General features: G+C 37.3%; 1 protein-coding gene across 2 annotated transcripts in view; it reads right to left on the reverse strand.

Moving 5' to 3' along the window:
- Positions 1-26,430, reverse strand: part of CNGB3 (cyclic nucleotide gated channel subunit beta 3) — a 171,681-nt gene that overhangs the window by 73,676 nt on the left and 71,575 nt on the right. For both annotated transcript variants that reach the window (XM_002710676.5, XM_051844602.2), the window contains exons 5-10: positions 25,552-25,704; positions 24,384-24,592; positions 14,741-14,791; positions 11,175-11,261; positions 3,875-3,939; positions 3,018-3,140 (exon numbers count right to left, since the gene is read on the reverse strand). In XM_002710676.5, coding sequence (XP_002710722.3) covers positions 3,018-3,140; positions 3,875-3,939; positions 11,175-11,261; positions 14,741-14,791; positions 24,384-24,592; positions 25,552-25,704 — 688 coding nt within the window. The remainder of the gene's footprint in view (positions 1-3,017; positions 3,141-3,874; positions 3,940-11,174; positions 11,262-14,740; positions 14,792-24,383; positions 24,593-25,551; positions 25,705-26,430) is intronic.

Genomic DNA, 26,430 nt, shown 5'->3' on the forward strand with positions numbered 1-26,430 from the left:
AAAGGGACACTAACCCACTGTTGGTGGGGATGCAAACTGGTAAAGCCATTATGGCAGTCAGCCTGGAGATTCCTCAGAAGCCTGAATATAACCTTACCATACAACCCAGCCATACCACTCCTTGGAATTTACCCAAAGGAAATTGGTGAATAAAAGAGATGTCTGCACCTCAATGTTTATTGCAGCACAATTCACAATAGCTAAGACATGGAATCAACCTAAATGCCCATCAACAGTAGACTGGATAAAGAAATTAAGGGACATGTACTCTATAGAATACTACACAGCAGTCAAAAACAATGAAATCCGGTCCCAAAGGGACAAATATCATATGTTCTCCCTGATCAGTGACAACTAACCAAGCACCAAAAGGAAACTTGTTAAAGTGAAATGAACACCATGAGAAACAATGTTTTGATCAGCCCTTGTCCTGACTTTCGAGGGACAACTTACACTTTATTCCTTTTAGTATTTTTTTGTTCTACTTAACATCATTGGTTGAACTCTGTAATTAACACACAATTATTCTTAGGTGTTTAAATTTAACTGAAAAGTGATCCCTGTTAAATACAAGAGTGGGAATAAGAGAGGGAGGAGATGTATATTTTGGCACATGCTCAATTGGACTTACCCCTAATGGAAGAATTAGAAATGTGGCAGGGGATTCCAATTCAATCCCATCAAGGTGGCATGTACCAATGTCATCTCACTAGTCAAAGTGATCAGTTTCAGTTCATAATTGGTCATAATGATAGGTCTAAGACTCAAAGGGATCACATAAACAAGACTAGTGTCTGCTCATACTAACCGATAGAATTAAAAAGGAGAGAACAGTTCAACATGGGAAGCAGGACACACAGCAGAATCTTAGAATGGCAGATGTCCTAAATAGCACTCTGGCCTCAGAATCAGCCCTTAAGGCATTCGGATCTGGCTGAAGATCCCATGAGAGTATTTCAGGCATGGAAAGCAAAGACACTGTGGGGGAAAAAAAAAACAACCAAAAACCTAAATGAAAGATCTCTGTGAGTGAGATCCCAGCGGAAAGAACAGGCCATCAAAGAAGGAGGTACTTTTCTCTGAAGGGAGGAGAGAACTTTCATTTTGAATATGGCCTTGTCTATGTCAGATCTGAGTTGGAGAACTCAAGAGGCTTCCATAGCCTTGGCAGCACATGACAAGAGCCTCAGGTGATTACTGATGTCATAAACAAGAGTGTCAAATTGTTAAATCAACAACAGGAGTCACTGTGCACTTACTCCCCATGTAGGATCTCTGTCCTTAATGTGTTGTACAATGTGAATTAACAGCATAACTAGTACTCAAACTGTACTTTATACTTTGTGTTTCTGTGTGGGTGCAGTCTGTTGAAATCTTTACTTAGTATATACTAAATTGATTTTCTTCTGTGTATAAAGATAATTGAAAATCTTTTTTAACTTTTATTTAGTAAATATAAATTTCCAAAGTACAGCTTATGGATTATAATGGCTCCCCCCCTCCAGAAAATGAATCTTGATGAAGATTGGGATGGGAGAGGGAGTGGGAGATGGGATGTTTGTGGGTGGGTGGGGGGAAAAAGCCATTATAATTCAAAAGTTGTACTTTGGAAATTTAAATTTATTAAATAAAAGTTAAAAAACATTAGCACATTTTAGTTTCTTATGGGTTGAAGGTGATATTTCTTTCTTCTTGTTATATTAAATATTTGGCTATTCCTTTCTTTTTTATCATTCCTTGCCTCGCTTTGTTTTCTTTACATACTTGATGTCTGTTTTCTCTTATTTACTTAATGCTGTTCTAGGCACTGGGATTAAGAGAGATTCCAAAGAAAGTCTGCAGAGAGTTATCCAGGAGTGAAAAGGGAGGTAGCTCTACTTTTTCTGGAAGGTGTTCTGATGTAATCTGTATTTTTTACTAATCTGATAAAAATATTTATCAGACACAGGTACCACCACTTTTATATAACTTTTAATATAGTTGACATCCTTATTTTTCTGTATAAATTTGTTATTTATATCAAAGTAAATACAAATTCACAAGATTGCTTTTAAAGTAATTTTGGTTATAAACTTATAGTTTTGACTTTAATGTTTCTAGAAAGAGATTTTCTCTGTATGTGTGTGTGTGTTTATGTGTGGCTTTTCATACTTTAAATTCTTTAAAATCAGTTCTGGTTAAAAGTGTAAAAGATGCTCTTTGTAAGCCGTTTTCACTTTCTTTGCTGTATCCTATAATTGCTCTACAACCCAAGGCTACTGTGAGCTGCCCTTCAAACAATGCTGGGTCTGCTTTCTTCCAGGAAGGACATTGCCTTATAATATGTTCAATGTCATTTCACTGAAGCAGAGAGTTAGTGGAGTCTATTTTATGTCAGACACTTTTATCCAGCAAAGGGAAATTTTGGTATTAAGTAACCCTGTTGCTAGTACTGAGTCCTGATTCTACTGTACTAAATTTTTCAAATGATCTTATCTATTCCTGGGACATTTGCATACCTAATTGTCAAGTCTAATTTATGATCCTTGTTACTCTCTAAATGTTTAATTGAGTTACTGGTTATGGCTGACTCATAAACCCATAAAACCCTTCAGTAGTAAACCAATTAGCCACTGCACCTGCCCTTTAAATAATTAACATTGTTCATTACCAACAATCAGCATTGGAGTTACTAAAAGTTGCCTTACTCTTCAGTTGTCTAAAGCAGAGGCTTTCAAACTTTTTGGATCATAATTAAGACGAAGAAGTACATTGCACAGGTCAGTGAAGCATGCACAACACATACACACACACACACATACACAGCATTGCACACTTCTACCATCTATTTTCAATTCTATGCTTTTCTTCTTTTTTTATTTAAAAACATACTGACTTACTGAAATTATTTCACTTATGAAACGCTATGAGTGGGTTGTGATACACAGTTAAAAAAACCACAGACTGAAGAAAATTCAAACTCTGAGGCAGAAAATTTAGAAGAATCATTAAAATCTTCTTTCCAAATTAGAACTTACTTGTTTCCTTCACCATTATATACCCATTTAGTTGTGCCAATTCCTTCATAGTTTGAAGCCCAATAATAAATACAGGCATTAATGTGCAGAATAAAGAGCAAGTATCCAGTTGTTCGAATGACTCTGTTGGTGAGAATAAATACAAAGTTAGTATTCATGTTGTTTCTGGAATATAGCCCATTTTAACGTTTTGTTTTCCTTGAAGTCTCATCTGGACTCCCTTGCTTTAAGTTTGTGAACTGTTATCTCTCATTAGCATGGTAGCATGTGATAGTGCCAGTGCATGTTTTCTTACTATCATGTCTTGACTGGGACTGACAGAGTGTAATAAAAAAACTCTTCCTCTCTTTCACAGATGGTATGAGTCAACTCTGTGAAAGACATGCCTCAAGGGTCACTCTCCACTTTGAGTCCCATAAAACACACCAGGCTGATTTAGCTGGATCTCTTTGGAGAGCTCATGGGACTTGATGCTCTGATGAACTGTGACTGGCGGTCTCTGTGCAAGGGAAGCTCAGGAGAGCAAATGAATGAAATTCAGATTAGGAATGAATTGTCATGAGAGACATGTAAAGTTGACTTGTGAAATAGCACATTTATCTCCTCTTGTTTTGCAAGAAGCATATAATAAATCCTATCTTTTTAAGTTCAGTGTTCTAAAATCTGATATACTTCTCATACTTTTAACTTACTTGAAATGTCTATATCTGTTTTAGAATGTATCCCTATAGTTTGCATAGCACAAATCTTAAATTACCCCCTCACCTTGAACTGGATGCTCATATTCCTCTTAAGTGCACTTTAAAATGTTTACCATTGCTTTCTCCCCATTCCCAAATACATTGAATATACTTTACCTGTAGATATATGCTTTGTCCATTACAGATTCTAGGTGATGATTAAACTCAAAAAATGAAGTGTACTACATAGAAAACAAGCAAAAGAAATCCAAAAGTATGTTAGTATGAACAAACATCTATTTAAACTATAGGAAACATATTTTGTTACTGAAAATAATTTTATTCTTTTTTTAAACAAGTTTCTATTTTGTGGTATTTTCTTCTGAGCAATCTATTTTAGTGTCGTAGCAAACTTTTTGCTTTGTTTCTACCATCTAGTTATAGTTTTACTTGTAATGCTTGTTGAGAGTCAAGTTTAGAAAACATTTCTTGCCTTGTTCTTTTTAAAAGCATATAGGACTCAAAAAAAGCATATAGGACTCTATTTTATAATAATTAAAGTCTCATTCTCCCCCAACTATAAGTAAAAGAGGAAATGTATAATATCCTGTAGTCATAAATATGTATGAAGTCCTATTCCTCTACATTAGCATTATTTTTAAGCAAAGTGCAGTAAATTTTTTTATATTTTTAAAGATTTATTTATATTATTTGAAAGGCAGAATTACAGAGACAGAAAGGAAAAAAGAGAGAGAGAGAGAGAGAGATTGATTTTTCATCTGCTGGTTCACCCCCAGTTGGCTGCAATAGCTGGAGCTGGGCCAGACCAAAGCCAGGAGTCAGGAATATCTTTCAGGTCTCTCATACGGGTGCAGGGGCCCAAGAACTTGGACCATTTTCTGCTGTTTTCTCAGGTGCATTAGCAGGGAACTGGATTGAAAGTGGAACAGCCAGGATTTGAACTGCTGCCTATATGGGATGCTGGTGTTGCTGGCAGCTTAACCTGCTGCACCACAGCACCAGCCCTTAAATGTGTATTTGTTTCTACAGAATTTAAAGTCCAGTAAGTATAGTCATGTATCACTTCACAACAGGGATGGGTTCTGAGAAATGCAATACTGGGTGATTTCATTGTGTAAATATCATACAGTAATTTCGCAAACCTAGATGGCAGAGCCAACTCTACATGGAAGCTTTTTGTTCTAGCCACCATTGTATATATGGTCCATTGCTGATGAAACTGTTCTGCTACACATAACTATATTGTGTTTGCTAGATGTTTTTGACATTTTTTGAAGATATCAACAGAGTCGCTATTCCCCTCAAGTAATTTACATGCTTTCTTCTACTTTCATCTTCAATCTTCATAACTTCATGACTTCATAACTTCATAACTTCATAACTCTACTTCCTCTTTTATTAATATAGGCAGCATGAAACAGGAGTAAGAACATGAAATCAAGAACCAAATGTCAGTCCTATCCCTGCAGCTGACCTTGGAAAATTCTCTTTCCATTTCTATACCTTGACTCTCTTATCTATAAAGTGAGGACAGTAAGAGAACATGTCTTCTAATAGTGTAATGTGTGTACACTCAATGTACTTAGATTGATAGGCTCTTACAGATGGAAGGGATCTTGTCTTGACTCCCCTCCCCAAAGATGCCCTGTTTCAGCATGAAGCAGCCAGAGCCATCATCATCCAGTCCCCCCTAACAGATGTTAGGGTCCATTCATGTTAAGCTAGGGATATGAGGAGTCAGATGGGTTGATAGGTAGTCAGGGTGGTTCCAATAGAATTTGGGGTATAAAATATTTGCTTCCTTCCCCCCAAATGTTATCTTTAGCAAGAACAAACAGGTCACCCTCCTTCCTTCAGAATCTCCAAATTTACCATGAGAATAGCAAGGGAGCTCTTCCTGATCTTATAGCTTATCTTGAAAACAAGTTACCTATCCCACCCTTCTGGATGGTTTTTTATTTTGTCATGAGCAGGGCAAACAGGATGGAGAATTGTAAATCAGGTCTTTTGATGGGTTTTTGTCCCCAGAATGCCAATCTGATTGTCAAGTTTTTTCTTTTTCCCTTTGAAATTATACTTAAAAATTGGGATGCTATGGAGCCTTTTGGGCATTTTCCTCTCTTGGAAGCCCCCCTCCATGCCACTCTGGCTGGAGGTCTTCGACTCTAATAAACCTTTGTAAATCTCAAAAAAAAAAAAAAAAAAAAGAAGGGACCTTATTGATTGCTTCAAAGTTTTACTCAGTGTAAATATGACTGCCTTAGTTCATTTGGAATTAAAAAATAGGATATATAATAGTAATGATTAATTTTATGTGAATATAAAAAGGTATGCACAAATTATTTGTTTTTTCCAGAATTTCTGAGCAGGAAAAATGTCCCTTAAATGTTCAGATTATGGGAGTTTCAATTTAATTTATTGTTCTCTCAATAGAAGTTACACAAAGACATGTTTAAAATTTGTGTTCTCTCTAGAGAACATTCATATTCTTAATTTATTTTCTCATTTATAACTTAGAGACAAATGATAAATATTTATCATGGAGAATTGTGCACTAGAGAGATAGCCTCATACATAAGTGAAATGACTGGATTATAGAACTGCCAAAAGAAGTTCAATGTTTATTTTCAGGATCTCTATTTTAAGAAAATCACTAGATGGGGCTTTTAGACACCTTGGGTTTATAGGGATTGGGTATAAAGAATTGGCATCTTATAAGCTTAATTACAATGCCAGACAAATTTCCAAACTGATAGGAATCTATCTAAGAATTGGTTTTCTCTGAGTAAATGCTATCTCAAACTTCCATGTGAGACCAGAAATCTGATGAGGGGACAGCCAGACCCTAATCTTCCAGGAACAATGTCTTCTGCCTCAATTTCTACTCCCACTGGATTTCACAGTCAAAACAAAAGTTTCTGGGGCAATTGTTCATGTATGGAAATAGGGGGAAGGGCCCTTTTCACTAGGAAAAATTGTAGGTTGATCTGTCAATCTGATTATAATAAAGAATTCGGAATCAGATAAATACGTGATAGAGTCCAGATACACACACTCATCAGCAGTGTGACTGGATAGATTTTTTTCATAATTCTCCTTATCTCTAAAATGAACTTTTTGGGAGGAATCATTGAGATAATGAATATAAAGTTTTAGCAAAATATGTAGACCCAAGTGTGTATTCAGCAAATTGTAGCTATTGAGGTGCTTATTGCTTTCAGGGTCTGCCATGTCACCAGGCTGTGCTGGCTTGTCTTCTCAAGCTGCAAGAGATAATCAACTTAAATTCAACATATCTTGAAAGCTTTGTGTTGTTTAAAGAAGATTGCCTTTGGAAATATAAGTTATAATTAAAGATTTATATTAAATTTTAAATTCTGACTTCCTCAGAAGTCAAACTATCCCTCTTTGCAGACGATATGATTCTGTACTTAGAGGATCCAAAGAACTCTACTAAGAGACTATTGGAACTCATAGAGGAGTTTGGCAAAGTGGCAGGATATAAAATCAATGCACAAAAATCAACAGCCTTTGTATACACAAGCAATGCCATGACTGAGAAAGAGCTGCTAAGGTCAATCCCATTCACAATAGCTACAAAAAAAATCAAATACCTTGGAATAAACTTAACCAAGGACGTTAAAGATCTCTACGATGAAAATTACAAAACCTTAAAGAAAGAAATAGAAGAGGATACCAAAAAATGGAAAAATCTTCCATGCTCATGGATTGGAAGAATCAACATCATCAAAATGTCCATTCTCCCAAAAGCAATTTATAGATTCAATGCAATCCCAATCAAGATACCAAAGACATTCTTCGCAGATCTAGAAAAAATGATGCTGAAATTCATATGGAGGCACAAGAGACCTCGAATAGCTAAAGCAATCTTGTACAACAAAAACAAAGCCGGAGGCATCACAATACCAGACTTCAGGACATACTACAGGGCAGTTGTAATCAAAACAGCATGGTACTGGTACAGAAACAGATGGATAGACCAATGGAACAGAACTGAAACACCAGAAATCAACCCAAACATCTACAGCCAACTTATATTTGATCAAGTATCTAAAACCAATTCCTGGAGCAAGGACAGTCTATTCAATAAATGGTGCTGGGAAAACTGGATTTCCACGTGCAGAATCATGAAGCAAGACCCCTACCTTACACCTTACACAAAAATCCACTCAACGTGGATTAAAGACCTAAATCTTCGTCCTGACACCATTAAGTTATTAGAGAACATTGGAGAAACCCTTCAAGATATTGGCACAGGCAAAGAATTTCTGGAAAAGACCCGGGAGGCACAGACAGTCAAAGCCAAAATCAACTATTGGGATTGCATCAAATTGAGAAGTTTCTGTACTGCAAAAGAAACAGTCAGGAGAGTGAAGAGACAACCGACAGAATGGGAAAAAAATATTTGCAAACTATGCAACAGATAAAGGGTTAATAACCAGAATCTACAAAGAGATCAAGAAACTCCACAAAAACAAAACCAACAACCCACTTAAGAGATGGGCCAAGGACTTCAATAGACATTTTTCAAAAGAGGAAATCCAAATGGCCAACAGGCACATGAAAAAATGTTCAGGATCACTAGCAATCAGGGAAATGCAAATCAAAACCACAATGAGGTTTCACCTCACCCCGGTTAGAATGGCTCACATACAGAAATCTACCAACAACAGATGCTGGCGAGGATGTGGGGAAAAAGGGACACTAACCCACTGTTGGTGGGAATGCAAACTGGTCAAGCCACTATGGAAATCAGTCTGGAGATTCCTCAGAAACCTGAATATAACTCTACCATTCGACCCAGCCATCCCACTCCTTGGAATTTACCCAAAGGAGTTTAAATTGATAAACAAAAAAGCGGTCTGCACCCTAATGTTTATTGCAGCACAATTCACAATAGCCAAGACCTGGAACCAACCTAAATGCCCATCAACGGTAGACTGGATAAAGAAATTATGGGATATGTACTCTTTAGAATACTATACCGCAGTAAGAAACAACGAAATCCAGTCATTTGCAACAAAATGGAGGAATCTGGAACACATCATGCTGAGTGAAGTAAGCCAGTCCCAAAGGGACAAATACCATATGTTCTCCCTGATCGGTGACAACTGACTCAACACCAAAAAGGAAACCTCCTGAAGTGAAATGGACACTATGAGAAATGGTGACTTGATCAGCATAGCTCTGACTGCTAATGGACAACTTAATACATTATCCCTCATAGTATTTTTTTTTGTCTGTTCTACTTAATATGACTGGTTTAATTCTGTAATTATCACACAGTTATTCTTAAGTGTTGAAAATTAACCGAAATGTGATCCCTGTTAAACATGAGTGGGAATAAGAGAGGGAAGAGATGTATAATTTGGGACATGCTCGGGCTGACTTGCCCCAATTGGTAGAGTTGGAAACATACCAGGGGATTCCAATTCAATCCCATCAAGGTGGCATGTACCAATGCCATCTCACTACTCCAAGTGATCAATTTCAGTTCACAATTGATCATAATGAAAGGACTAAGAGTCAAAGGGAGCACATAAACAAGTCTAGTATCTGCTAACACCAACCGATAGAATAAATAAAGGGGAGAGTGATCCAACATGGGAAGTGAGATACTCAGCAGACTCATAGAATGGCGGAAGTCCTAAATAGCACTCTGGCCTCAGAATCAGCCCTAAAGGCACTCGGATCTGGCTGAAAAGCCCATGAGAGTATTTCAGGCATGGAAAGCCAAGACACTCTGGCAAAAAGATCTCTGTGAGTGAGATCCCAGTGGAAAGAACAGGTCTTCAAAGAGGGAGGTGCCTTTCTCTGAAGGGAGGAGAGAACCTCCACTTTGACTATGACCGTGTCTAAACAAGATAAGAGTCGGAGAACTCAAGGGGCTTCCATAGCCTTGGAAACTCATAACTGGTGCATAGGGGGATTGCTGATGCCATAAACAGGAGTGTCAATTGGTAAAGTCAACAGCAGGAGTCACTGTGCACTTACTCCTCATGTAGGATCTCGGTCCTTGACGTGCTGTACACTGAGGCTTAATGCTATAACGAGTACTCAAACAGTATATTTCACTTTGTGTTTCTATGGGGGTGCAAACGACTGAAATCTTTACTTAATGTACACTAAACTGATCTTCTGTAAAAAAAAAAAAAAAAAAAAAAAAAAAAAAGAAAGAAATTTTCAATTCCCAACTTGACTCTCACTGGGATTAAACATGACAATAGGTCTGATCTGATTTCATCATCATTTTAAAAAAATCATCTATTATTTTTCACTTTATGTTTCTGTGTGGGAGCAAACTGTTGAAATACTTACTTAAGGTATACTAAGCTGATCTTCTGTATATTAAGATAATCGAAAATGAATCTTGATGTGAATGGAAGGGGAGAGGGAGTGGGAAAGGGGAGGGTTGTTGGTGGGAGGGACGGTATGGGGGGGGAAGCCATTGTAACCCATGAGTCGTACTTTGGAAATTTATATTCATTAAATAAAAGATAAAAAAAAAAAAACAAAAAAAAACAAACAAACAAAAAAAAAATTCTGACTTCCTCAAATTCTTTTTAGGTACCCAATGGACATATGAGTTATAAAGCTTGGAATCATTTTGAATAGATAAGACATTTTCATAGGTCAAAACTCTTACTCTTGCCCCTGTCTACATTGATGTTCCTTTGTGCCTTCCCTTCCCAGCCTAGCTAAACCACTTTTATTAATTCAAATAAATTGTCTTTGCCTTTCAGTATTTATGTAAATATCAAAGAATTGAATATTTTTCTCATTTCTTAAGATAACATTGTTGAATAAACTGTTCTATAACTAACTGTTTCTTTGTTTTTACTTGGTTATTTACCTTGGTGGTCTTCCTAAACCAGTACATCTAAAACTTCCTCTTTATTATTTTTAAAGCTATAAAATATTCTATTATGTAGATGACCCTCAATATACTTAACTAGTTCCCTCTTGATGTACATGTTAGTTGGATTCAAGTGTATACGCAATTTTATGATGCAAAACTACATTTCCACTTTCCTAAAATTATTGACTTTTAGATGAATAAGACAACTTAGAGGCAATCTGCTTCCTCATTTTATAGCCCATATGTAAGACATTCAATAACTGGTAAAAAAGGACAAATGGAAAAAAATAAAAATTACACCTTACTCATTTGTAATTATAATTATTTGTTATAAGTACAATGACATTCTTATTTTAGATTCCAAAAAATATGAGATATAACAAGAAACAACTTTTATGAGTGGAAGTAATGATATTTTTCCTTCACTTATTTTAGACAATTCATAGCACTGATAAGGTGGAAAAATGGAGGACAGTTTGGGAAAACATTAAGAATACTGCTAAGTTTAAGATATTTAAAATTGCTTTAAGATTTCTGTTGTTGTAAGGGAAAGTCAATTAAATATAGTTATCTTACCTTTAATATCCTATTTGTTCTAAGAATTGGGTTAAATCCAAAGAAGAGGTAGAAAACGTCAAATGGTATTATTGATGCGACATCCAACTGTTGGGAGAACACATCCACAATTATGTTATTTTTACATGCTTTCTTTGGCTTGGATTGATTTACATCGATATATGTAAAAGCTGAGCAGTCACAATGAATTACTTGTTGTTTAATCCAGAATTGCTTTAGTTAATTACACATGATGCCACTGAAAAGCATATAAGCACAAAGAAAACAAAAGCACTATTTTGTAGTCTGCGTCCAGTATATTTCATTTCTACCTTCATGCATCTGATCTTTCCTTGGGCACTGCATTTGCTGGGATATTTGTTGTCACATACACTTCAGTGATGGTATGGTGGCTAATATAGAAATACATTTTAATAGACTTTTTTTTTTTTTTTTTTGACAGGCAGAGTGGACAGTGAGAGAGAGAGACAGAGAGAAAGGTCTTCCTTTGCCGTTGGTTCACCCTCCAATGGCCGCCGCGGCCGGCGCGCTGCGGCCGGCGCACCACACCGATCCGATGGCAGGAGCCAGGAGCCAGGTGCTTTTCCTGGTCTCCCATGGGGTGCAGGGCCCAAGCACCTGGGCCATCCTCCACTGCACTCCCTGGCCACAGCAGAGGGCTGGCCTGGAAGAGGGGCAACCGGGACAGAATCCGGCGCCCCGACCGGGACTAGAACCCGGTGTGCCGGCACTGCTAGGCGGAGGATTAGCCTAGTGAGCCGCGGCACCGGCCCCATTTTAATAGACTTTTAAACATGGGACTCTTGGGCTGAAAATCAAATCCTTCTTGTTTTTATTTGAAACTGTGGCACATTCACTGTGGTAATATATTTCTGTGTTTCAGCCAATTCTTCAGTGTTTCAGAGTGGATTATATTGTTGTGGTTCATACAGGCTCTTCTGCTACTGTCTACTTTAGACTTTTACTGCCAATAACTTGTTATGAAAAATATCTATAAGAGATTGTGCAGGATAAGAGAGAGGAGAAGAAAGAAATCAGTCCTATTCATGATTAATCAGTAGCCCAGATGGGTAAAGGTATTGAAACCAATATTATTGCTAAAAATATGTACTTTAAATTTGTCATATATTTCAATTATTCAGCTCTTCTAATATTCTGATAATTATGAAATGACATCAACACTTGCATACTTCCCTGATTGAAAAGACAAATTCTTTTATGAAGTTATCCATCTTCATTACATTTTATGGGTTCTTGAAAAATAAGGTCCATTAAAAATTTATAATATCCTGGGGCTGGCACTGTGGTATAGCGGGTAAAGCTGCCGCCTATAGTGCTGGCATCCCATATGGGCGCTGGTTCGAGTCCTGGCTGCTCTGCTTCTGATCCAGTTCTCTGCTATGACCTGGGAAAGCAGCCAATTGGGGAGTGAACCAGTGGATGGAAGACCTCTCTCTCTCTCTGCCTCTCCTTCTCTCTCTGTGTAACTCTGACTTTCAAATAAATAAATAAATCTTAAAAATAGAGTCTTTTAAAAAAATTATAATACCCTAAAACAATTAGATGCATCTTGTAAGCCCCCACATATGAGATGCTGAGTTGAGATAATTAATTCTGTAACAGAATTTCAAAGTCTACTGCCATTGAATAGATGTGGAACTTGTAGTTTGAATTAGCCAGATTAGCTAGTATAAATAATTTGCTATTTTTTTTAGGAATTGCATCATATATGAAAGTCTACTGCCATTGAATAGATGTGGAACTTGTAGTTTGAATTAGCCAGATTAGCTAGTATAAATAATTTGCTATTTTTTTTAGGAATTGCATCATATATGAAACCTCACTGGTTTTATACTATACATACTAATTATTGTATCTAGCTGAAAGGTTTATAGAACAGATACTAAGTTCATTTCTTACAAACAAGTAAGCAGAAGCATGGAGTTGTTGACTTTTTTAGTGCTACCCCAGAATCCACACCTTCTGGCTCAAATCTTCATGATCTTCTATCCAATTGCCTAACTCCCCACTTGCCACCTTCCTTTTTTTCTACATTTTCATTTTATTTGAGAGAGAGAAACAGGGATCTTTTTTTCTATTTGTTCATTTTCCAAAAGCCTACTAAAGCCAGGAGACTGGAAATCCATCTGGGTCTCTCACATGGGTGGCAAGGATTCAGGTACTTGAGACATAACCTGCTACCTCCCAAAGTACGCATTATCAGTAAGCTGGATCAGAAGTGAAGGAGCCAGAACTTGAACCAGGCACTCTGATAGGGGAATACAGATGTCCCTAGCAGATTTTGACCTCAGTGCCAAATGTCAGCCCTCCCCCACACCTTGCCATTTGACTTCTTTATGCAGTCAACAGTTTTTCTAATATCAATGCACTGGTACAGATTTGTATAGATGGTGACCATTTATTTCTCATTGAATGGTACAAAGATGAATTAAGTATTGACCAGCAATAAACTCTGTACAGGGCACCTTTCAAAGTATGTGGGGGTTCAAACAGGATCAGAAGTTAAGAATCTAATAGTGCAATAACCAAGCACAAAAATAACTGTAAAAAATAACTGTAACACAATGCTGTAAGACAGGCAGGATGTGCTAATGATATTTAAAAGGAGTGACTATAATTAAATAAATGTAAAATTTTATATTTATAAACTTAAAGATATTAATTTCCCTCTTATTCAAACTGAAGAAAGTAATTAAGAGTTTGGAACAAGCTTTGTGGTACTTAAAAAAACTAAAACTATTCATACACTTTGTAAAATTCATCAAAGTACTGTGGATCTTTTATGAATATGCCTAAGTATGTGGTGATTTTTAGCAGTGGAAATTAATTGGAGATAAGAAGGGACTGAAAGAATTTTAATCACTGTAGATCTCCAGTAGGGACAATTTTGTATTCTAACCCAGATTTGGATATTTTTAAACAAAGTTTAAGGCCACTAAAATGTTCTTGCATTAGATCTGGAGTTCACTTAGACAGATGCAGTAACCTTGGATAACCCCCAATCTTTGCCTATGTTTCATAGTTAGGAGAACAAATGTAAGATGCGAAAGCACTTTATAAGTAATTATGGGTGATGAAGCCCAGACTATATTATCATTCAAAGACAGGAAGCTATCATGTTCTTGAACCAATGGTCCCTTTTCTGCTGTCTGTTGCTGCTATTAATAAGGAGCAGAAGCAGAATTTGACAGATTTTTACACCATCATGTGACATGAATTGGAAGCTGGAACTCTGTGGGAAAGACAAAGTATAGCCTATACTTCTTTACTGATGTTTAAATTGGAATTTAAGTGTGGTCATTTACTTACTTTTTTCTGCTTAATAAAGACCTTTATGTTGGATTACCCATGTACATATACAAAGAAATATATCATGAAATGATTGAGAATCAAAAACTTCAGGTCTGCCATTGTCTGATAACACTTCATGTGAATGAATATTGTTACAAAGGAAGGTCACTTGCTTGCAGAAATCTATAGATGGGATTGAATGTCAAAATAATGGATTATGCGAACTGTTTTGGATTTATTTCTCAGTCACCCACCTGAAATTTTGTAGAACTTCTGTAGTGTCTCTTTAGCTCATTTGAATCCACCTGAAATATATTTATATTTTAATTAATTTTAGCCAGTTGTAGCCATTATATTTTCACTTTAAAACATTTTTTAATTCTAATAGTTCCTTCTGACCTTATCCTATAAATTTGCTCCATCCTCTCACATTGAAAACAGAAAATCTTCCTTGGCTTTTGTTTTATTTTTGTGATTTCCCCATTGTTTGTCATAGTCAAGCTTCTTGAGAGTCACTTAGATTGCTTTACTTCATTCCCTCACATTTACCCTCAACCGATGGAAATCTGGTCACAATTGACTTCTTTCCATTTCTCTCATTCCTTTAAGACAATGACCACAATGACCTCTTAAAAATCACATCCAGGAGGAGCCTGTATACTACTTAGAATATTGTTATGAAATTCACCAAATGTTGAAATGATACATAGATTACTTTTTTAAAAAAACTTTTTTTGAAGACCTACTTATTCATTTGAAAGGCTGAGAGAGAGAGAGAGAGAGAGAGAGAGGTGGGGAGGGAGGGAGGGAGAGAGGGAGAGAGGGAAGTGGGGAGGGTGGGAGGGAGGGAGAGAGAGAGAGAGAAAGAAAGAGAGAGAAGCAGCAGCAGCAGCAGCAGCAGCTGCAGAGGAAGAATAAGAGGAAGAGGAATAGGAAGTAAAAGAGAGAGAGCGACTATCTGTTGGTTCACTCCCCAAATGGCTGCAATGACTGGGGCTGGGCCAGGCCAAAGCCAAATGCCAGGAGCTTCTTTCCAGTCCCCAACCTGGGCAGCAGGGGCCCAAGTACTTGAGCCTTCTTCCACTGCTTTCCCAAGTGCATTAACAATAAGCTGGATTGGAAGTGGAGCAACTGGGACTTGAACTGGCTCCCAAATGGGATGCTGGCACAGGTGGTGGCTTAGATCTCTATGCTACAGTGTAGGCTTCAGTATGTAGATTTCTTATATTATTTATTTAAAATAAATCCACTCAATTAAATGGTAATCTGGGGAGTGGGTTGATTTTGTTTAGAAACTGTATAAAGATAGTGCCAATGGTTATAAATGCTCCTCTTAACATTGCTTTTGCTGAATCCCATAAGCTTTGATATGTTGTATTGTCATCTTCACTCATTTCCAAAATTTTTATTTCTTTTTTGATTTCTTCAATAACCCACTTTTCATTCAGAAGCATGCTGTTCAGTCTTCATGTGTTTGCATATGTTCCAGAGATTCTTGAATTGTTGATTTCAAGTTTCATTCCATGTGGTCAGAGAAGGTGTATGGTACAATTTTGATTTTTTTGAATTTGCTGAGATTTACTTTATAGCCTGTGTGTGTTCTATCCTAGAGAATGTTCCATGTACTGGTGAGAAGAAAGTCTTTTCTGTGGCTATAGGGTGCAAAATTCTGTAGATATACGTAAGATCTATTTGGTCTATAGTATCGATTAACTCTGTTGTTTCCTTGCTTATTTTCTGTCTTGTTCTGCCAATTTTAGAAAATGGAGTACTGAAGTTCACCATTACTATAGTATTGTAGTCTATGTCTCCCTTTAGATCCACTAACATTTCTTTTCGTAGCCAGGTGTACTGTAATTAGGTGCATATATGTTTATAATAGTCACATCTTCCTGTTGAATTGAACCCTTAATCATTACATAGTGCCCTTCTTTGTTTTAAGAGTTTTGTGTTAAAGTCTATTTTTTCTGATATTAGAATGGCCATACAAGCTCATATTTGGTTTCTGTTAGCATAGAATATATTTTTCTATCCTTTCACTTTCAGTCTGCACGTATCTTTGTTGATGAGATGTGTTTCTTGTAGGCAACAAGTAGATGAGTTTTTTTTTTTTTTTTAATGCATTCAGCCTGTCTGTGTCTTTTAATGGGAGAGTTGAGGCCATTTACATTTAAGGTGACTATTGATAAATAATGACTTGGCTTTGACATTTTTCCATAAATATTCCTATTATTTATTGTGGATTTTCTTTGTAGTTTTTCTGGGAGATTTTTTGCCTTTACCTGCTTTCATAGTGATGACCATGTTCCTGTGTTTTTTGTGCAGCACATCCTTAAGCATCTTTTGTAAGGCTGGATGAATGTTGAAAAATTCTTTCAATTTCTATTTGTTATGGAATGTCTTTATTTCACTTTCATACATAAATGAAAGCTTTGCAGGGTACAGTATTGTGGGTGACAGTTTTTTTTCTCTTAAGACATGTAATATATCTTGCCATTCTCTCCTAGCTTGTAGAGTTTCTGATGAAACATCAGCTGTGAGTGTAATTGGAGAACCTCTGAAAGTAATCTGGATTTTCTCTCATGCACATTATAGAATCTTTTCTTTATGTTTTACTGTGGAAAGTTTGACTATGGTGTATCGTGATGATCTTTTTTGGTCATGTCTATTAGGATTTCTATTTGCTTCCTGTACTGGATGTCCCTTTCTCTAAATTAGCCATATTTTCTGTAATTGTTTTGCTAAAAAGACTTTCTAGTCCATTCTCCCTTTTCATACCTTCAGGAACTCCTAAGGCCTGTATGTTGTGTCAGTTGATAGTATCCCATCAATCTCCAACTCTGTGTTTCAGTTTTCTGATTTCTTCTTCTTTTCTGACTGTAAAATTTCCAGATTTGTCTTCTAACTTGGATACTCTTTCTTCTGATTCATCGAGTTTGTTCTTAAGGCTTTCCACTACATTTTTATTTGTTCTATTGAATTCTTCATTTCTAATATTTAGTTTTGATTTCTCTTTAAAATTTCAATTTCATAGGAAAAGTTTTCATTCATGTCATGTACATATTTCTTTAGTTCATGGATTTGCTTTTGATTACTTCTACATAATCCTACAATCAATTTTTGACTTCTGTTTCTGAGATTTCTTCAATCTCTTCATCATTACCTTCTAGTATTGAAGTGCTACGTTCTTTTGGGGGCATTATGTTGTCTTCCTTATTCTTGTTTCTTGAATTGCTGTGTTTATTATGAGGCATTTGTGGAGATACTTGTTGTTGTTGTTTTTTTTTCCTGTGATGCCTTTTATCTTTGTAATATTCCTCTGTGGCTTAGTGAAGAGTCTGTCCTTTCAGTGAATGCCCAGAAGTGTGTGCTGGGTGTAGACAGGAAGCTGTGTTCAGTGCCCCAGAATGAGGGAAGTGTCTAAGGGACATCCAAATTGGATGTGGTAAATCTCTCTCTTTCTCTCTCTCTCTCTTTCTCTTTTTCTTACTTTATCAGAGGGAAGGTTTGTTCTCTATTGTCATTCTCATGCTCACCTTCTCTCCTCAGAGGAGACCAATGGCTAGACACTAACCCTATGGATACAATATTCATCCGTGCTGCCATAAGAACCACACAGAGGACCCATGCAGTCATTGGTGTGAGCACTGATCCTGCAGCAATGACCCTCACCTCACACTCCTCAGGGAGCCTTGAGCATGTGGAGCTGCCCACAGTGATTGTCCAAAGTTCCAGCCACACCCTGTGCCCTTCCACATAGCCACAATGTTTTTATAGTCTGTCCCAGCACATAAGGCTCCCATAGTCATGAGCACCCAGCCCCTTGTCAGTGCTCCCAGCGAGACTCAGGTGTTCCCCCTTGGCTGGTTGCTGGGTGAATGGACATGACCTGTCACAGCTGTTAATGTTTGTCCAAAATGGTGCCCTTCCTCTCTCGGCTAGTTACAGGACACTGGTTCTGGGTGGTCAGAGAAAGAGAAATGTGCCTACCCTTTGTTTTCTTTAGGTTGGCAGGTACACTGTCCCCAACAGGGCTCCAAGCCTGACTCATGCCAGGCTCTTCCTGCAGCTTTATTGCAGGTGGCTTGGGATGCCACATTCTGGTCTCACCTTATTCTCCAAACCTGGTGCTGAGGCTCTTGGCTGCTGGGGTCCTGAGTTGTGCATGTCCACACCCTTCATGTAGATCCACAGTGTCCCTCCAGTTTGCATGGAGTTTCCTCTGGAGTTTTCTCCCTAACTCTTCCCTGAGATTATACTCTCTCCCCTTTTTTAATGCTACCTTCCCCTAGACTAGAGCAATAAGCTTCCTCCCTTTCTGCCATCTTTGAACTCCCTGCTGCTTCTTTCCTCTCTCATATCAATTTCATCATTTTCCCCAGCACTTGGGTTCACTTTTGTTAACACTCACAACATAAAAGTCACCATTTTTCTGTCTATACTTCATAATGTGCACCCTATTAGAGAGTATGGTCCTTATCTTTGTCCTTTGTTTCCTAAGCTCCTATTAGTGTCTAACACATTATAGGTGCTCAGTGAATGTGTGATAAGTGACATGTGAACAGGGAATCATTTGTTAGTATTCACACTGAAAAGAATTAATACTAATATTAGGGTTTACATTCATATTTTTCAGTTATATATTTGAGAGAATTTTCTATATGCTAAATACCTGACTGATGCATTCTAATTTTGACACATGGAAGCAGTGTTATTTAACAAGTATCATCCAGGACATTTAAGTTCAAAAGTTTTAAAATACTGATGAATGTTAAAGATTGTTAATTCCCCTCCCTTTAGGTAAGAGTTTTAACCTACATACACATACTACATTCTATAGAAATGTATTTGAAAATATGGAAGATGCACTAATTCAATGATTGTTACTGTGAAACACAATAGCTTACTGAGCCACAGGCAGGTATAAATTCATGTTGATAGAATTACAAATAATGTACTGAACTTAAACAAAATCAGACAGACTTTTACAGCTCTCATGAGACAGACAGACAGACATATTTCAAGTACTTAGATATTAAGTTAATTCAGTACTTTCTATCCCTTACACAGGAAGAATGTTTTTGGTTCATTTATCCCTTTATTTTCAGAGTGGCCTATGACCCTATGATTGAATAAATATAAATGGAGCCAAAATTTGCTAGATTAAATGAAAGTAGCATCTATTGATCTTAAAATCCCTCTTTTATAGAACACCAAATTTGGCATCATTAGCCTTATGAGGACCAGCACACTCATGGCTAACAATTAAGCACTTCTTTTTAAATGTCACCCCATCTAATCCTCTATCTCGCCTTTAAGGTTCTTAATTATGCAGGCAACATTTCTTTAGGGGAGGCTAGCTTTGGGAAGGACATGCTAATTCCACTTAAATCCTTTTGCCATAGATGTTCTTTGAATAAGCTCTATTGAGGTGTTGGAATATTTCCTTCTTCTGCTGAACAGTTCCATGCTTTTACAGATAAGAGAAGTATTTCAACAATAATTTCATCTGAAAAACTATAAATCAGATTAAATAATTATTCAAGGAAAGAAAACCTTTGAATGAAGACTTTCATTCATTCACTTCTTTAAAAATATGTTGGGTATACTCTTTGAATTCCTAGCTTAGACAGGTTCCTACTCTCAAAGAGCTATTATCAGGGAAGAAAGAGAACTACAGACATTGGAGACAAGAGGACATTATTTGTTTAACTCATTTGAGAATTTACTGTGCTCTTCTAGAGGCCAGGTATTGATACTGTCTCATTAAGTCTTCATAATAGGTTTATGATATGGGCTCTACTATCCTCATTTTATGGGTCAACAAGGTTGTGCTCAATGAAAGGATAAGTTTACTTTCTTCAAGTAATGGTATTAACACATTTCATAAGTGGAATTTGATCTTGATCATTTTGTTTCTCTTTTTTGATTGATTTATTTTGAAAATCAGAGAGAGAGAGAGAGAGAGAGAGAGAGAGACCAGTTTTAAACAGTAGCCAGGAGCTTCATCTGGGTCTCCTAAATGAGTGGCAGAGGCTGAAACACCTGTGCCATCTTCTACTTCTTTGTCCTTGTGATTAGCCATGAGCTGGAATGGAAGTGGAGCAGTTGGAACAGAAACTTGTTTGTATATGGGGCACCAGCATTATAGGCAGGAGTTTTACCTGCTATGTTACAATGCTGGCCTCTGTTTCTTTTTTATATCATCATTAGCCATTATTTAACAAAATTAATTAACAGAAGTATGAGTAAACTGTATGGGCCAGAGACAAAACAGTAGTTAATTTTCTTCAGGTCAATTTATAAACAGTATTAGAAAACACGAAGCACCAAAACCAGTTGACTGTACAGGAAGGCTAAGGGACTGTCACTAGAGGGCATTGAGCATTTCTACAGATACTTGTGGGTAATTCAGCAAAGAGCTGTGGATGCGAGCATCCAGTATTTAAATAATTGCCACTGTCCTTTCCAACTCAATTTCTCCTATCAGGAAATTACAGACTAGAAACTTTTCTGTTGATACTGGGTTCAAAATTCTCTCTTCTAACTTAGCATCACTTTCAGAAGAAAGACCTTATCTATAAAGGCAATAGACAACTCATGAACCCTCCTAATTTCCTCTTTTGTGGCTGTTTTATGTTCATTGTCTCAAGGACTTGAGAAATTGACATTTCTATTCTCTAACTCTGGTGCAGGAATTATTAATAAATACATAAAGTAGGTAAGTGTACCTGCTTGGCAAGTGTAGGTATTGAATAAGTGTATGATGACCAAGTGAATGAGTAATTTGGTGTATACGTCAAAGGCAGAAAGAATTGTGAAATGCAGTGAAACCTTTAGGTTGGGTACTCAATATGCATAGTGTGGACCAAAATGTAATCAAGTTTCAAAGGCTAAAACTAACTACTCTAAATGAAAGAAATCATTAAATTTCTTTTGAACAAACAAAACAATTAGTTCCTGCTCTATATTTGTAGCTTGTGATAATGCATTTTAAATAGAGCCCATTGAATGTGTTTTCATTGGTTATTTTTCTTGGTCTTAACACTCTGTTGTGTGCAAAGGTCTCTCAGAAAATTGGAAATAAAAGTCTCCCTTTACTGATTTTGTCATTTTCCATTTGTCAAACATTGATTTTCTCCCCTCTTGTGCATCTAATGGAGGTTGAAATTAGTGCTCTTTTTTGTGTGTTGTTTACTTCTTATTTGTTCCCCATCATCATCATTCATCAAGCTGCCAGTGAGCTCTGGGGATAGTGCTGGTGAGTTAACTAATGCTCTGAAGTCCACCAGAAGAGTATTTTGAATAGGTTTTTGCTACAGTTTTGGCTCTTACTTTGATTTTTTCTCTGTAGCAAATATTTCAAATATAGAGGATATTTCCCAGAAAACACATTTTTTTAAAAGAAAAAATAACCACAGCTATTACTTCCAGCTTTTTGATAATTTAAGATCAAAAAGATTTTTCAAAAGAAAACATTCAGGATGATAAGGAACCTATCTCTTTTCTCCAAAAATATATATGAACCTAAGGTACCAGATGCTCGGCCAGTCGGCTCTTCCTGTTCTGACATCAGGAGATGTGTTGTGTTATCTTGATGGGACTTGAGAAAGATGTCACCATGGATGTCAGTCAGAAAAGCTGCATTCTTCCAATTCGCTAAGGAAGCAGGGGAGTAGCAGAGGCTCTGACTAGTATATGTGCTTGTGAAAACATTTTTTTCTGTTCCTGTCTTTGGATTGATTGTGAAATTCCCTCAATACTTAGAATAAATCCAAGAGAAGACATTTTCTCCTAAGGGCAAGAATGCCATTTCTGAGGTAATGTCACTGCATTTGATCATGGGAAATTAGGAATGTGAAGCATGAAAAGAGACCAGAGGATACCATATTAATTAAAGAACAACACAAACGGAACAGAACAATGGGGGTGGTTTTCTGTGTGCTGTGATTTGCATACATCTGCAAGGTGTATGGCTCCTTCTCTGTGGTTTGGATCTCTTAATGGAGATGTTGGTGGCTCTTTAATCCCTCATTCCCTTTTAGTTCTATTTATTTATTTATTTTAAATATCCTTTTTAAAAATATTTATTTATTATTTATTTGAAAAGCAGAGTTATAGAGAGGCAAAGGCAGAGAGAGAGAGGGGGGGGGGAGGGAGAGAGGAAGGAAGGAAGAGAGAGAGAGAATCTTCCATCCACTGGTTCACTCCCCAGATGACTACCATAGCCAGAGCTGTACCCATCCAAAGCCAGGAGCCAGGACCTTCTTCCAGGTCTCCTATGTGGATGCAGGGGCCTAAGCACTTGGGCCATCTTCCACTACTTTCCCAGGCCATAGCAGAGAGCTGGATAGGAAGTGGAGCAGGCAGGACTTGAATTGGCATCCATGTGCGATGTCAACACTTCAGGCTGCGGCCTTTACTAGTGTCGGCCTTTACCCGCTACATCACAGTACTGGTCCCTTAGTATTACTTAAAAAGCATGTTTTGCAATGGTGGAAATCTGCACTGTTCAACATGGTAGTCACTAGCCCATGTGGTTGTTGAATGATAGAAATACAAATAGTGTGGCTAAGAGACCTGAATTTTTAACGCTATTTAATTATAATTAATTCAAATTTAATTTTGAATAGACAAATGTGCTTAATGGTCACCATATTAGATAGTACAGTGAATCTATATGGATTGCAAAGGTCACAACAGCTATGCTCATTACATTAGGTTTTATCAAAGTGTCCAGCTCTAAAACTTTGAACTTGATTTCTGTACTGTGTGCAGGTACTGCTCAGTTCTGACTATATCAGGATAAACAAGATACAGGATGTGTCCCAACAAAACTGGCAATCTTGTAAGAAAGTTGAGTAGTTTTTGATGAAATAACAGCTGACTTACTTAAAAATGAAGTGGACATTTGACACAGTCATTAAGATGCTGGCAGGGATGCCAACATCCCAAATGAGAATGCCTGCATTGAAGTCCTGGCTCCACTTCTGATTCCAGCTTTCTGCAAATGCATCTCCTGGGAGGCAGAAGATGATGGTTTGAGTGGTTGGAACCTGCGACTCACCTGGCTGAAGTTCCTGATTTCTGGCTTCAGGCTGGCCCAGCCCTGGCTGTTGTTGGCATGTGGGGGAGGGAACTATACATGGAAGACCTCTCTGTCTCTGACTCTCTGTCTCTCTCCCTCTCTAATAAGTAAAAATTAAAAAATAATGTTGAGGGGTAATATGAAATAACTGATTCTCAGGCTATTTGAGGCTTGATTATTAGAGGAAGATAAATTGTTCTTTTCTATTTGATAATACATACATTTTAAAAATAATTTTTAGTGAATATGTGTATGACTTTAACATTTCAAACTTGGTAGTATATCTGTATTTTCAAAAATTACCATATTCTGAAAAACATGACAACTTGAATTAGCATGATTTTGGAGGTAAGGCCTGGCTATGCTACTTTCTAATTTCATACCTTCAGCAGAACACCTATCTTCTCCAAACCTCAGTTTCCTTATCTGCAAATTGGGCTAATAACGCCTTTTTCATTTAAAGTTTTGAGTGAGGCATTATGATAAAATTAACTAAAACAATGATAGTTAACATTTCCTACTAATTGCCTATGCAGCAGATACAGCTTTAGGCACTGTTCGTTTCATCTGTCTCTCAGTACTGTGCAGGCACTCTTGTTATTCCCATTGTAAAGGTCAGGAACTAAGGCTCAAAGAGGGGTTTGTGTTATTGTATTATCATTATTATTATTACTGATGGCTTCCTGTGGTTAAAGACTCATCCATGTGGAGGCAGCCAGTCAGCGTTAAATAAAACAATGTTGTTCATTTACCTTTGTATCCAATCAGTGTTCATTTGTAAGTTTCTGCATTTTCTGAAGTTCACTTACTATTATTTCTCCTCCTTTTACAAACTGGAGTCTGGGTTGGATTAACAGCAGGTCACAGAGGTAGATGGCATCACACACGATGTCTGTAATGAGCCAGTAGCCTGTGTTTTCTGGTGTTTGGTATGGAAAGAACAGGCGCAGTGGTATAAGCCAGCAGTTCCAGTTATAGGCAAGGGTGACTAGCAAGAGCCACAGGAGATAGAGTCGATCTAGGAAAACAACAACTGGAGTTATCCAAATGGCATGGAATACACATTTAGAGAATTCTCTTGTTTTCTTTGGTGAAGTTGATGCACTACCCTTTGGAAGGAAGCACTTTGTTTAAGAGGCTCTGCTAACGATTCAACACAGTTCTGCTTCTGGAGCTGGGCACAAGGGATGCTAAGTGACCTTAAGTCTTCAGCAGCGGACGGTTTCCTGCCTGTCTCCCGGACACTCCGTCTGTCCCCACGGGTAACTGCACTACAAGGGGTCTTCAAGAAGCTCTTGGAAAATGTGTCTTATGGAAAAAAATGGGCATGGACTTTAAATTTCTTTTTTCATCTGAGTAAATGTGTCTTTTAATCCCATTCCCCATGAATTTTTTGAAGTTCCCTTAAGTTTGTATCAGAAAATGGGAAACTCAAGGAGAATCAAAGGGACCCGGCCCAGGCAAACGGTCTGCAGCTCCTCAGGGGTGCAGCTGCAGGGGTCTCAGGGAAGCAGGGGAAAGGCCACCTGCTCCTGCTGAGTCTAGAGGACCGGAGAATCCGCTCGTGGAGGTCCTGGTCCCTTCACGCACTTGCTGCCTCTGCCCACAGGAGGCTCTAAGAGAATTGTTCCGTTAGAGTAATTAACAATGTCAAACTGTGGAAGAGACTGGCACTTTTTTTTTTTTTTTTAAGTGCCAATGTACCTATCTGTGGTTGAGTGCCTTGGGACCTTCTCTTGAAAGATAATTGGGCATAGGATAGGCCCTGGACTGTCTTTTAAAAAGAGGTGGGAATTTTGTCTCTTGTCTTCCCCAGAGAGTTACAAAAGATCTTTTGCAGACGACATAGTTTCAATTCTGTCTTCCAGATAGGTTCAGAACAACAGCTGGGGAACACAGAAGCCATTTACAACACAGGGCCCAAGGGCCTTGGTGACAGCCAGCCCCCCTCAGGGTAGACCACCCTTTGAATAGTACCTGTGTATGAATCTATGCTTCTTGGAAGTCTAATTTGCTTTAGGTACTCTGTCAGAGGCCTCTTCTGGAATTTGGAACACAGCTTGCCAGAGTTCTGCTCTGTCTTAAGGTTGGCATCACTTTCTTGTGTTGATGATACAGCTGTGGGCTTTGCTTTACAGGACAAGAAAAGAAACCTTTTAAAGAGGTTAACATACGTTAGCTTGATGAGCAAAAAGCCTGGATTTCTCCAAGTCAGAACATTTGAGAATCTTCTCTCAGGCAGGTGAAATGAAACCTTCATGTTTAGAATAGCAACATTAGCAACATTTATTTCACTATATGTATATCAAATCATCGTGTTGTACATATTAAATAGGTATAATAAAAACAAAATTAAGCAATGGCATAGAAGAAAATATCCAGGTTATGAAGACATTGGAATTTGAAAAATACTTATAGAGAACAGGTTTAAAGCTGCTATAGAAGGTGTTATAAAAGGGATATTTTAAACACAAGCTTGATTCTCACATATTTTAGAGAAGGAAATGAAATTGGAATTTTGAATTTACATAGGACAGAAATATTACAAATGTATATAATTTTCCAGGTTTAGTTTGAGGTTTCCTTATCTTCCTTTCAGATATGGGAAAATAAAGCTCAAAATATTATTTCAATATATATCTTTATCAGACCATAATGATGATGACTAAAATATGCCGTCTTAAAAAAGAAATTGTTATATAATAAATAGTTTATTTTGAAAACTCAACTTCCCCTATGTAGAAGGAAAGGAAACCTTCACCTCCATCCCATGCAATAATTTGTATTTATCTGCTATCAAAAACCAAGCTTTCTTCTTCCTTTTCTCTAACTATGTGAGACCTTCTACAAAGATGT

The sequence above is a fragment of the Oryctolagus cuniculus genome, chromosome 6 (assembly GCF_964237555.1).
Source record: "Oryctolagus cuniculus chromosome 6, mOryCun1.1, whole genome shotgun sequence".
NCBI classification, from domain to species: Eukaryota; Metazoa; Chordata; class Mammalia; order Lagomorpha; family Leporidae; genus Oryctolagus; species Oryctolagus cuniculus.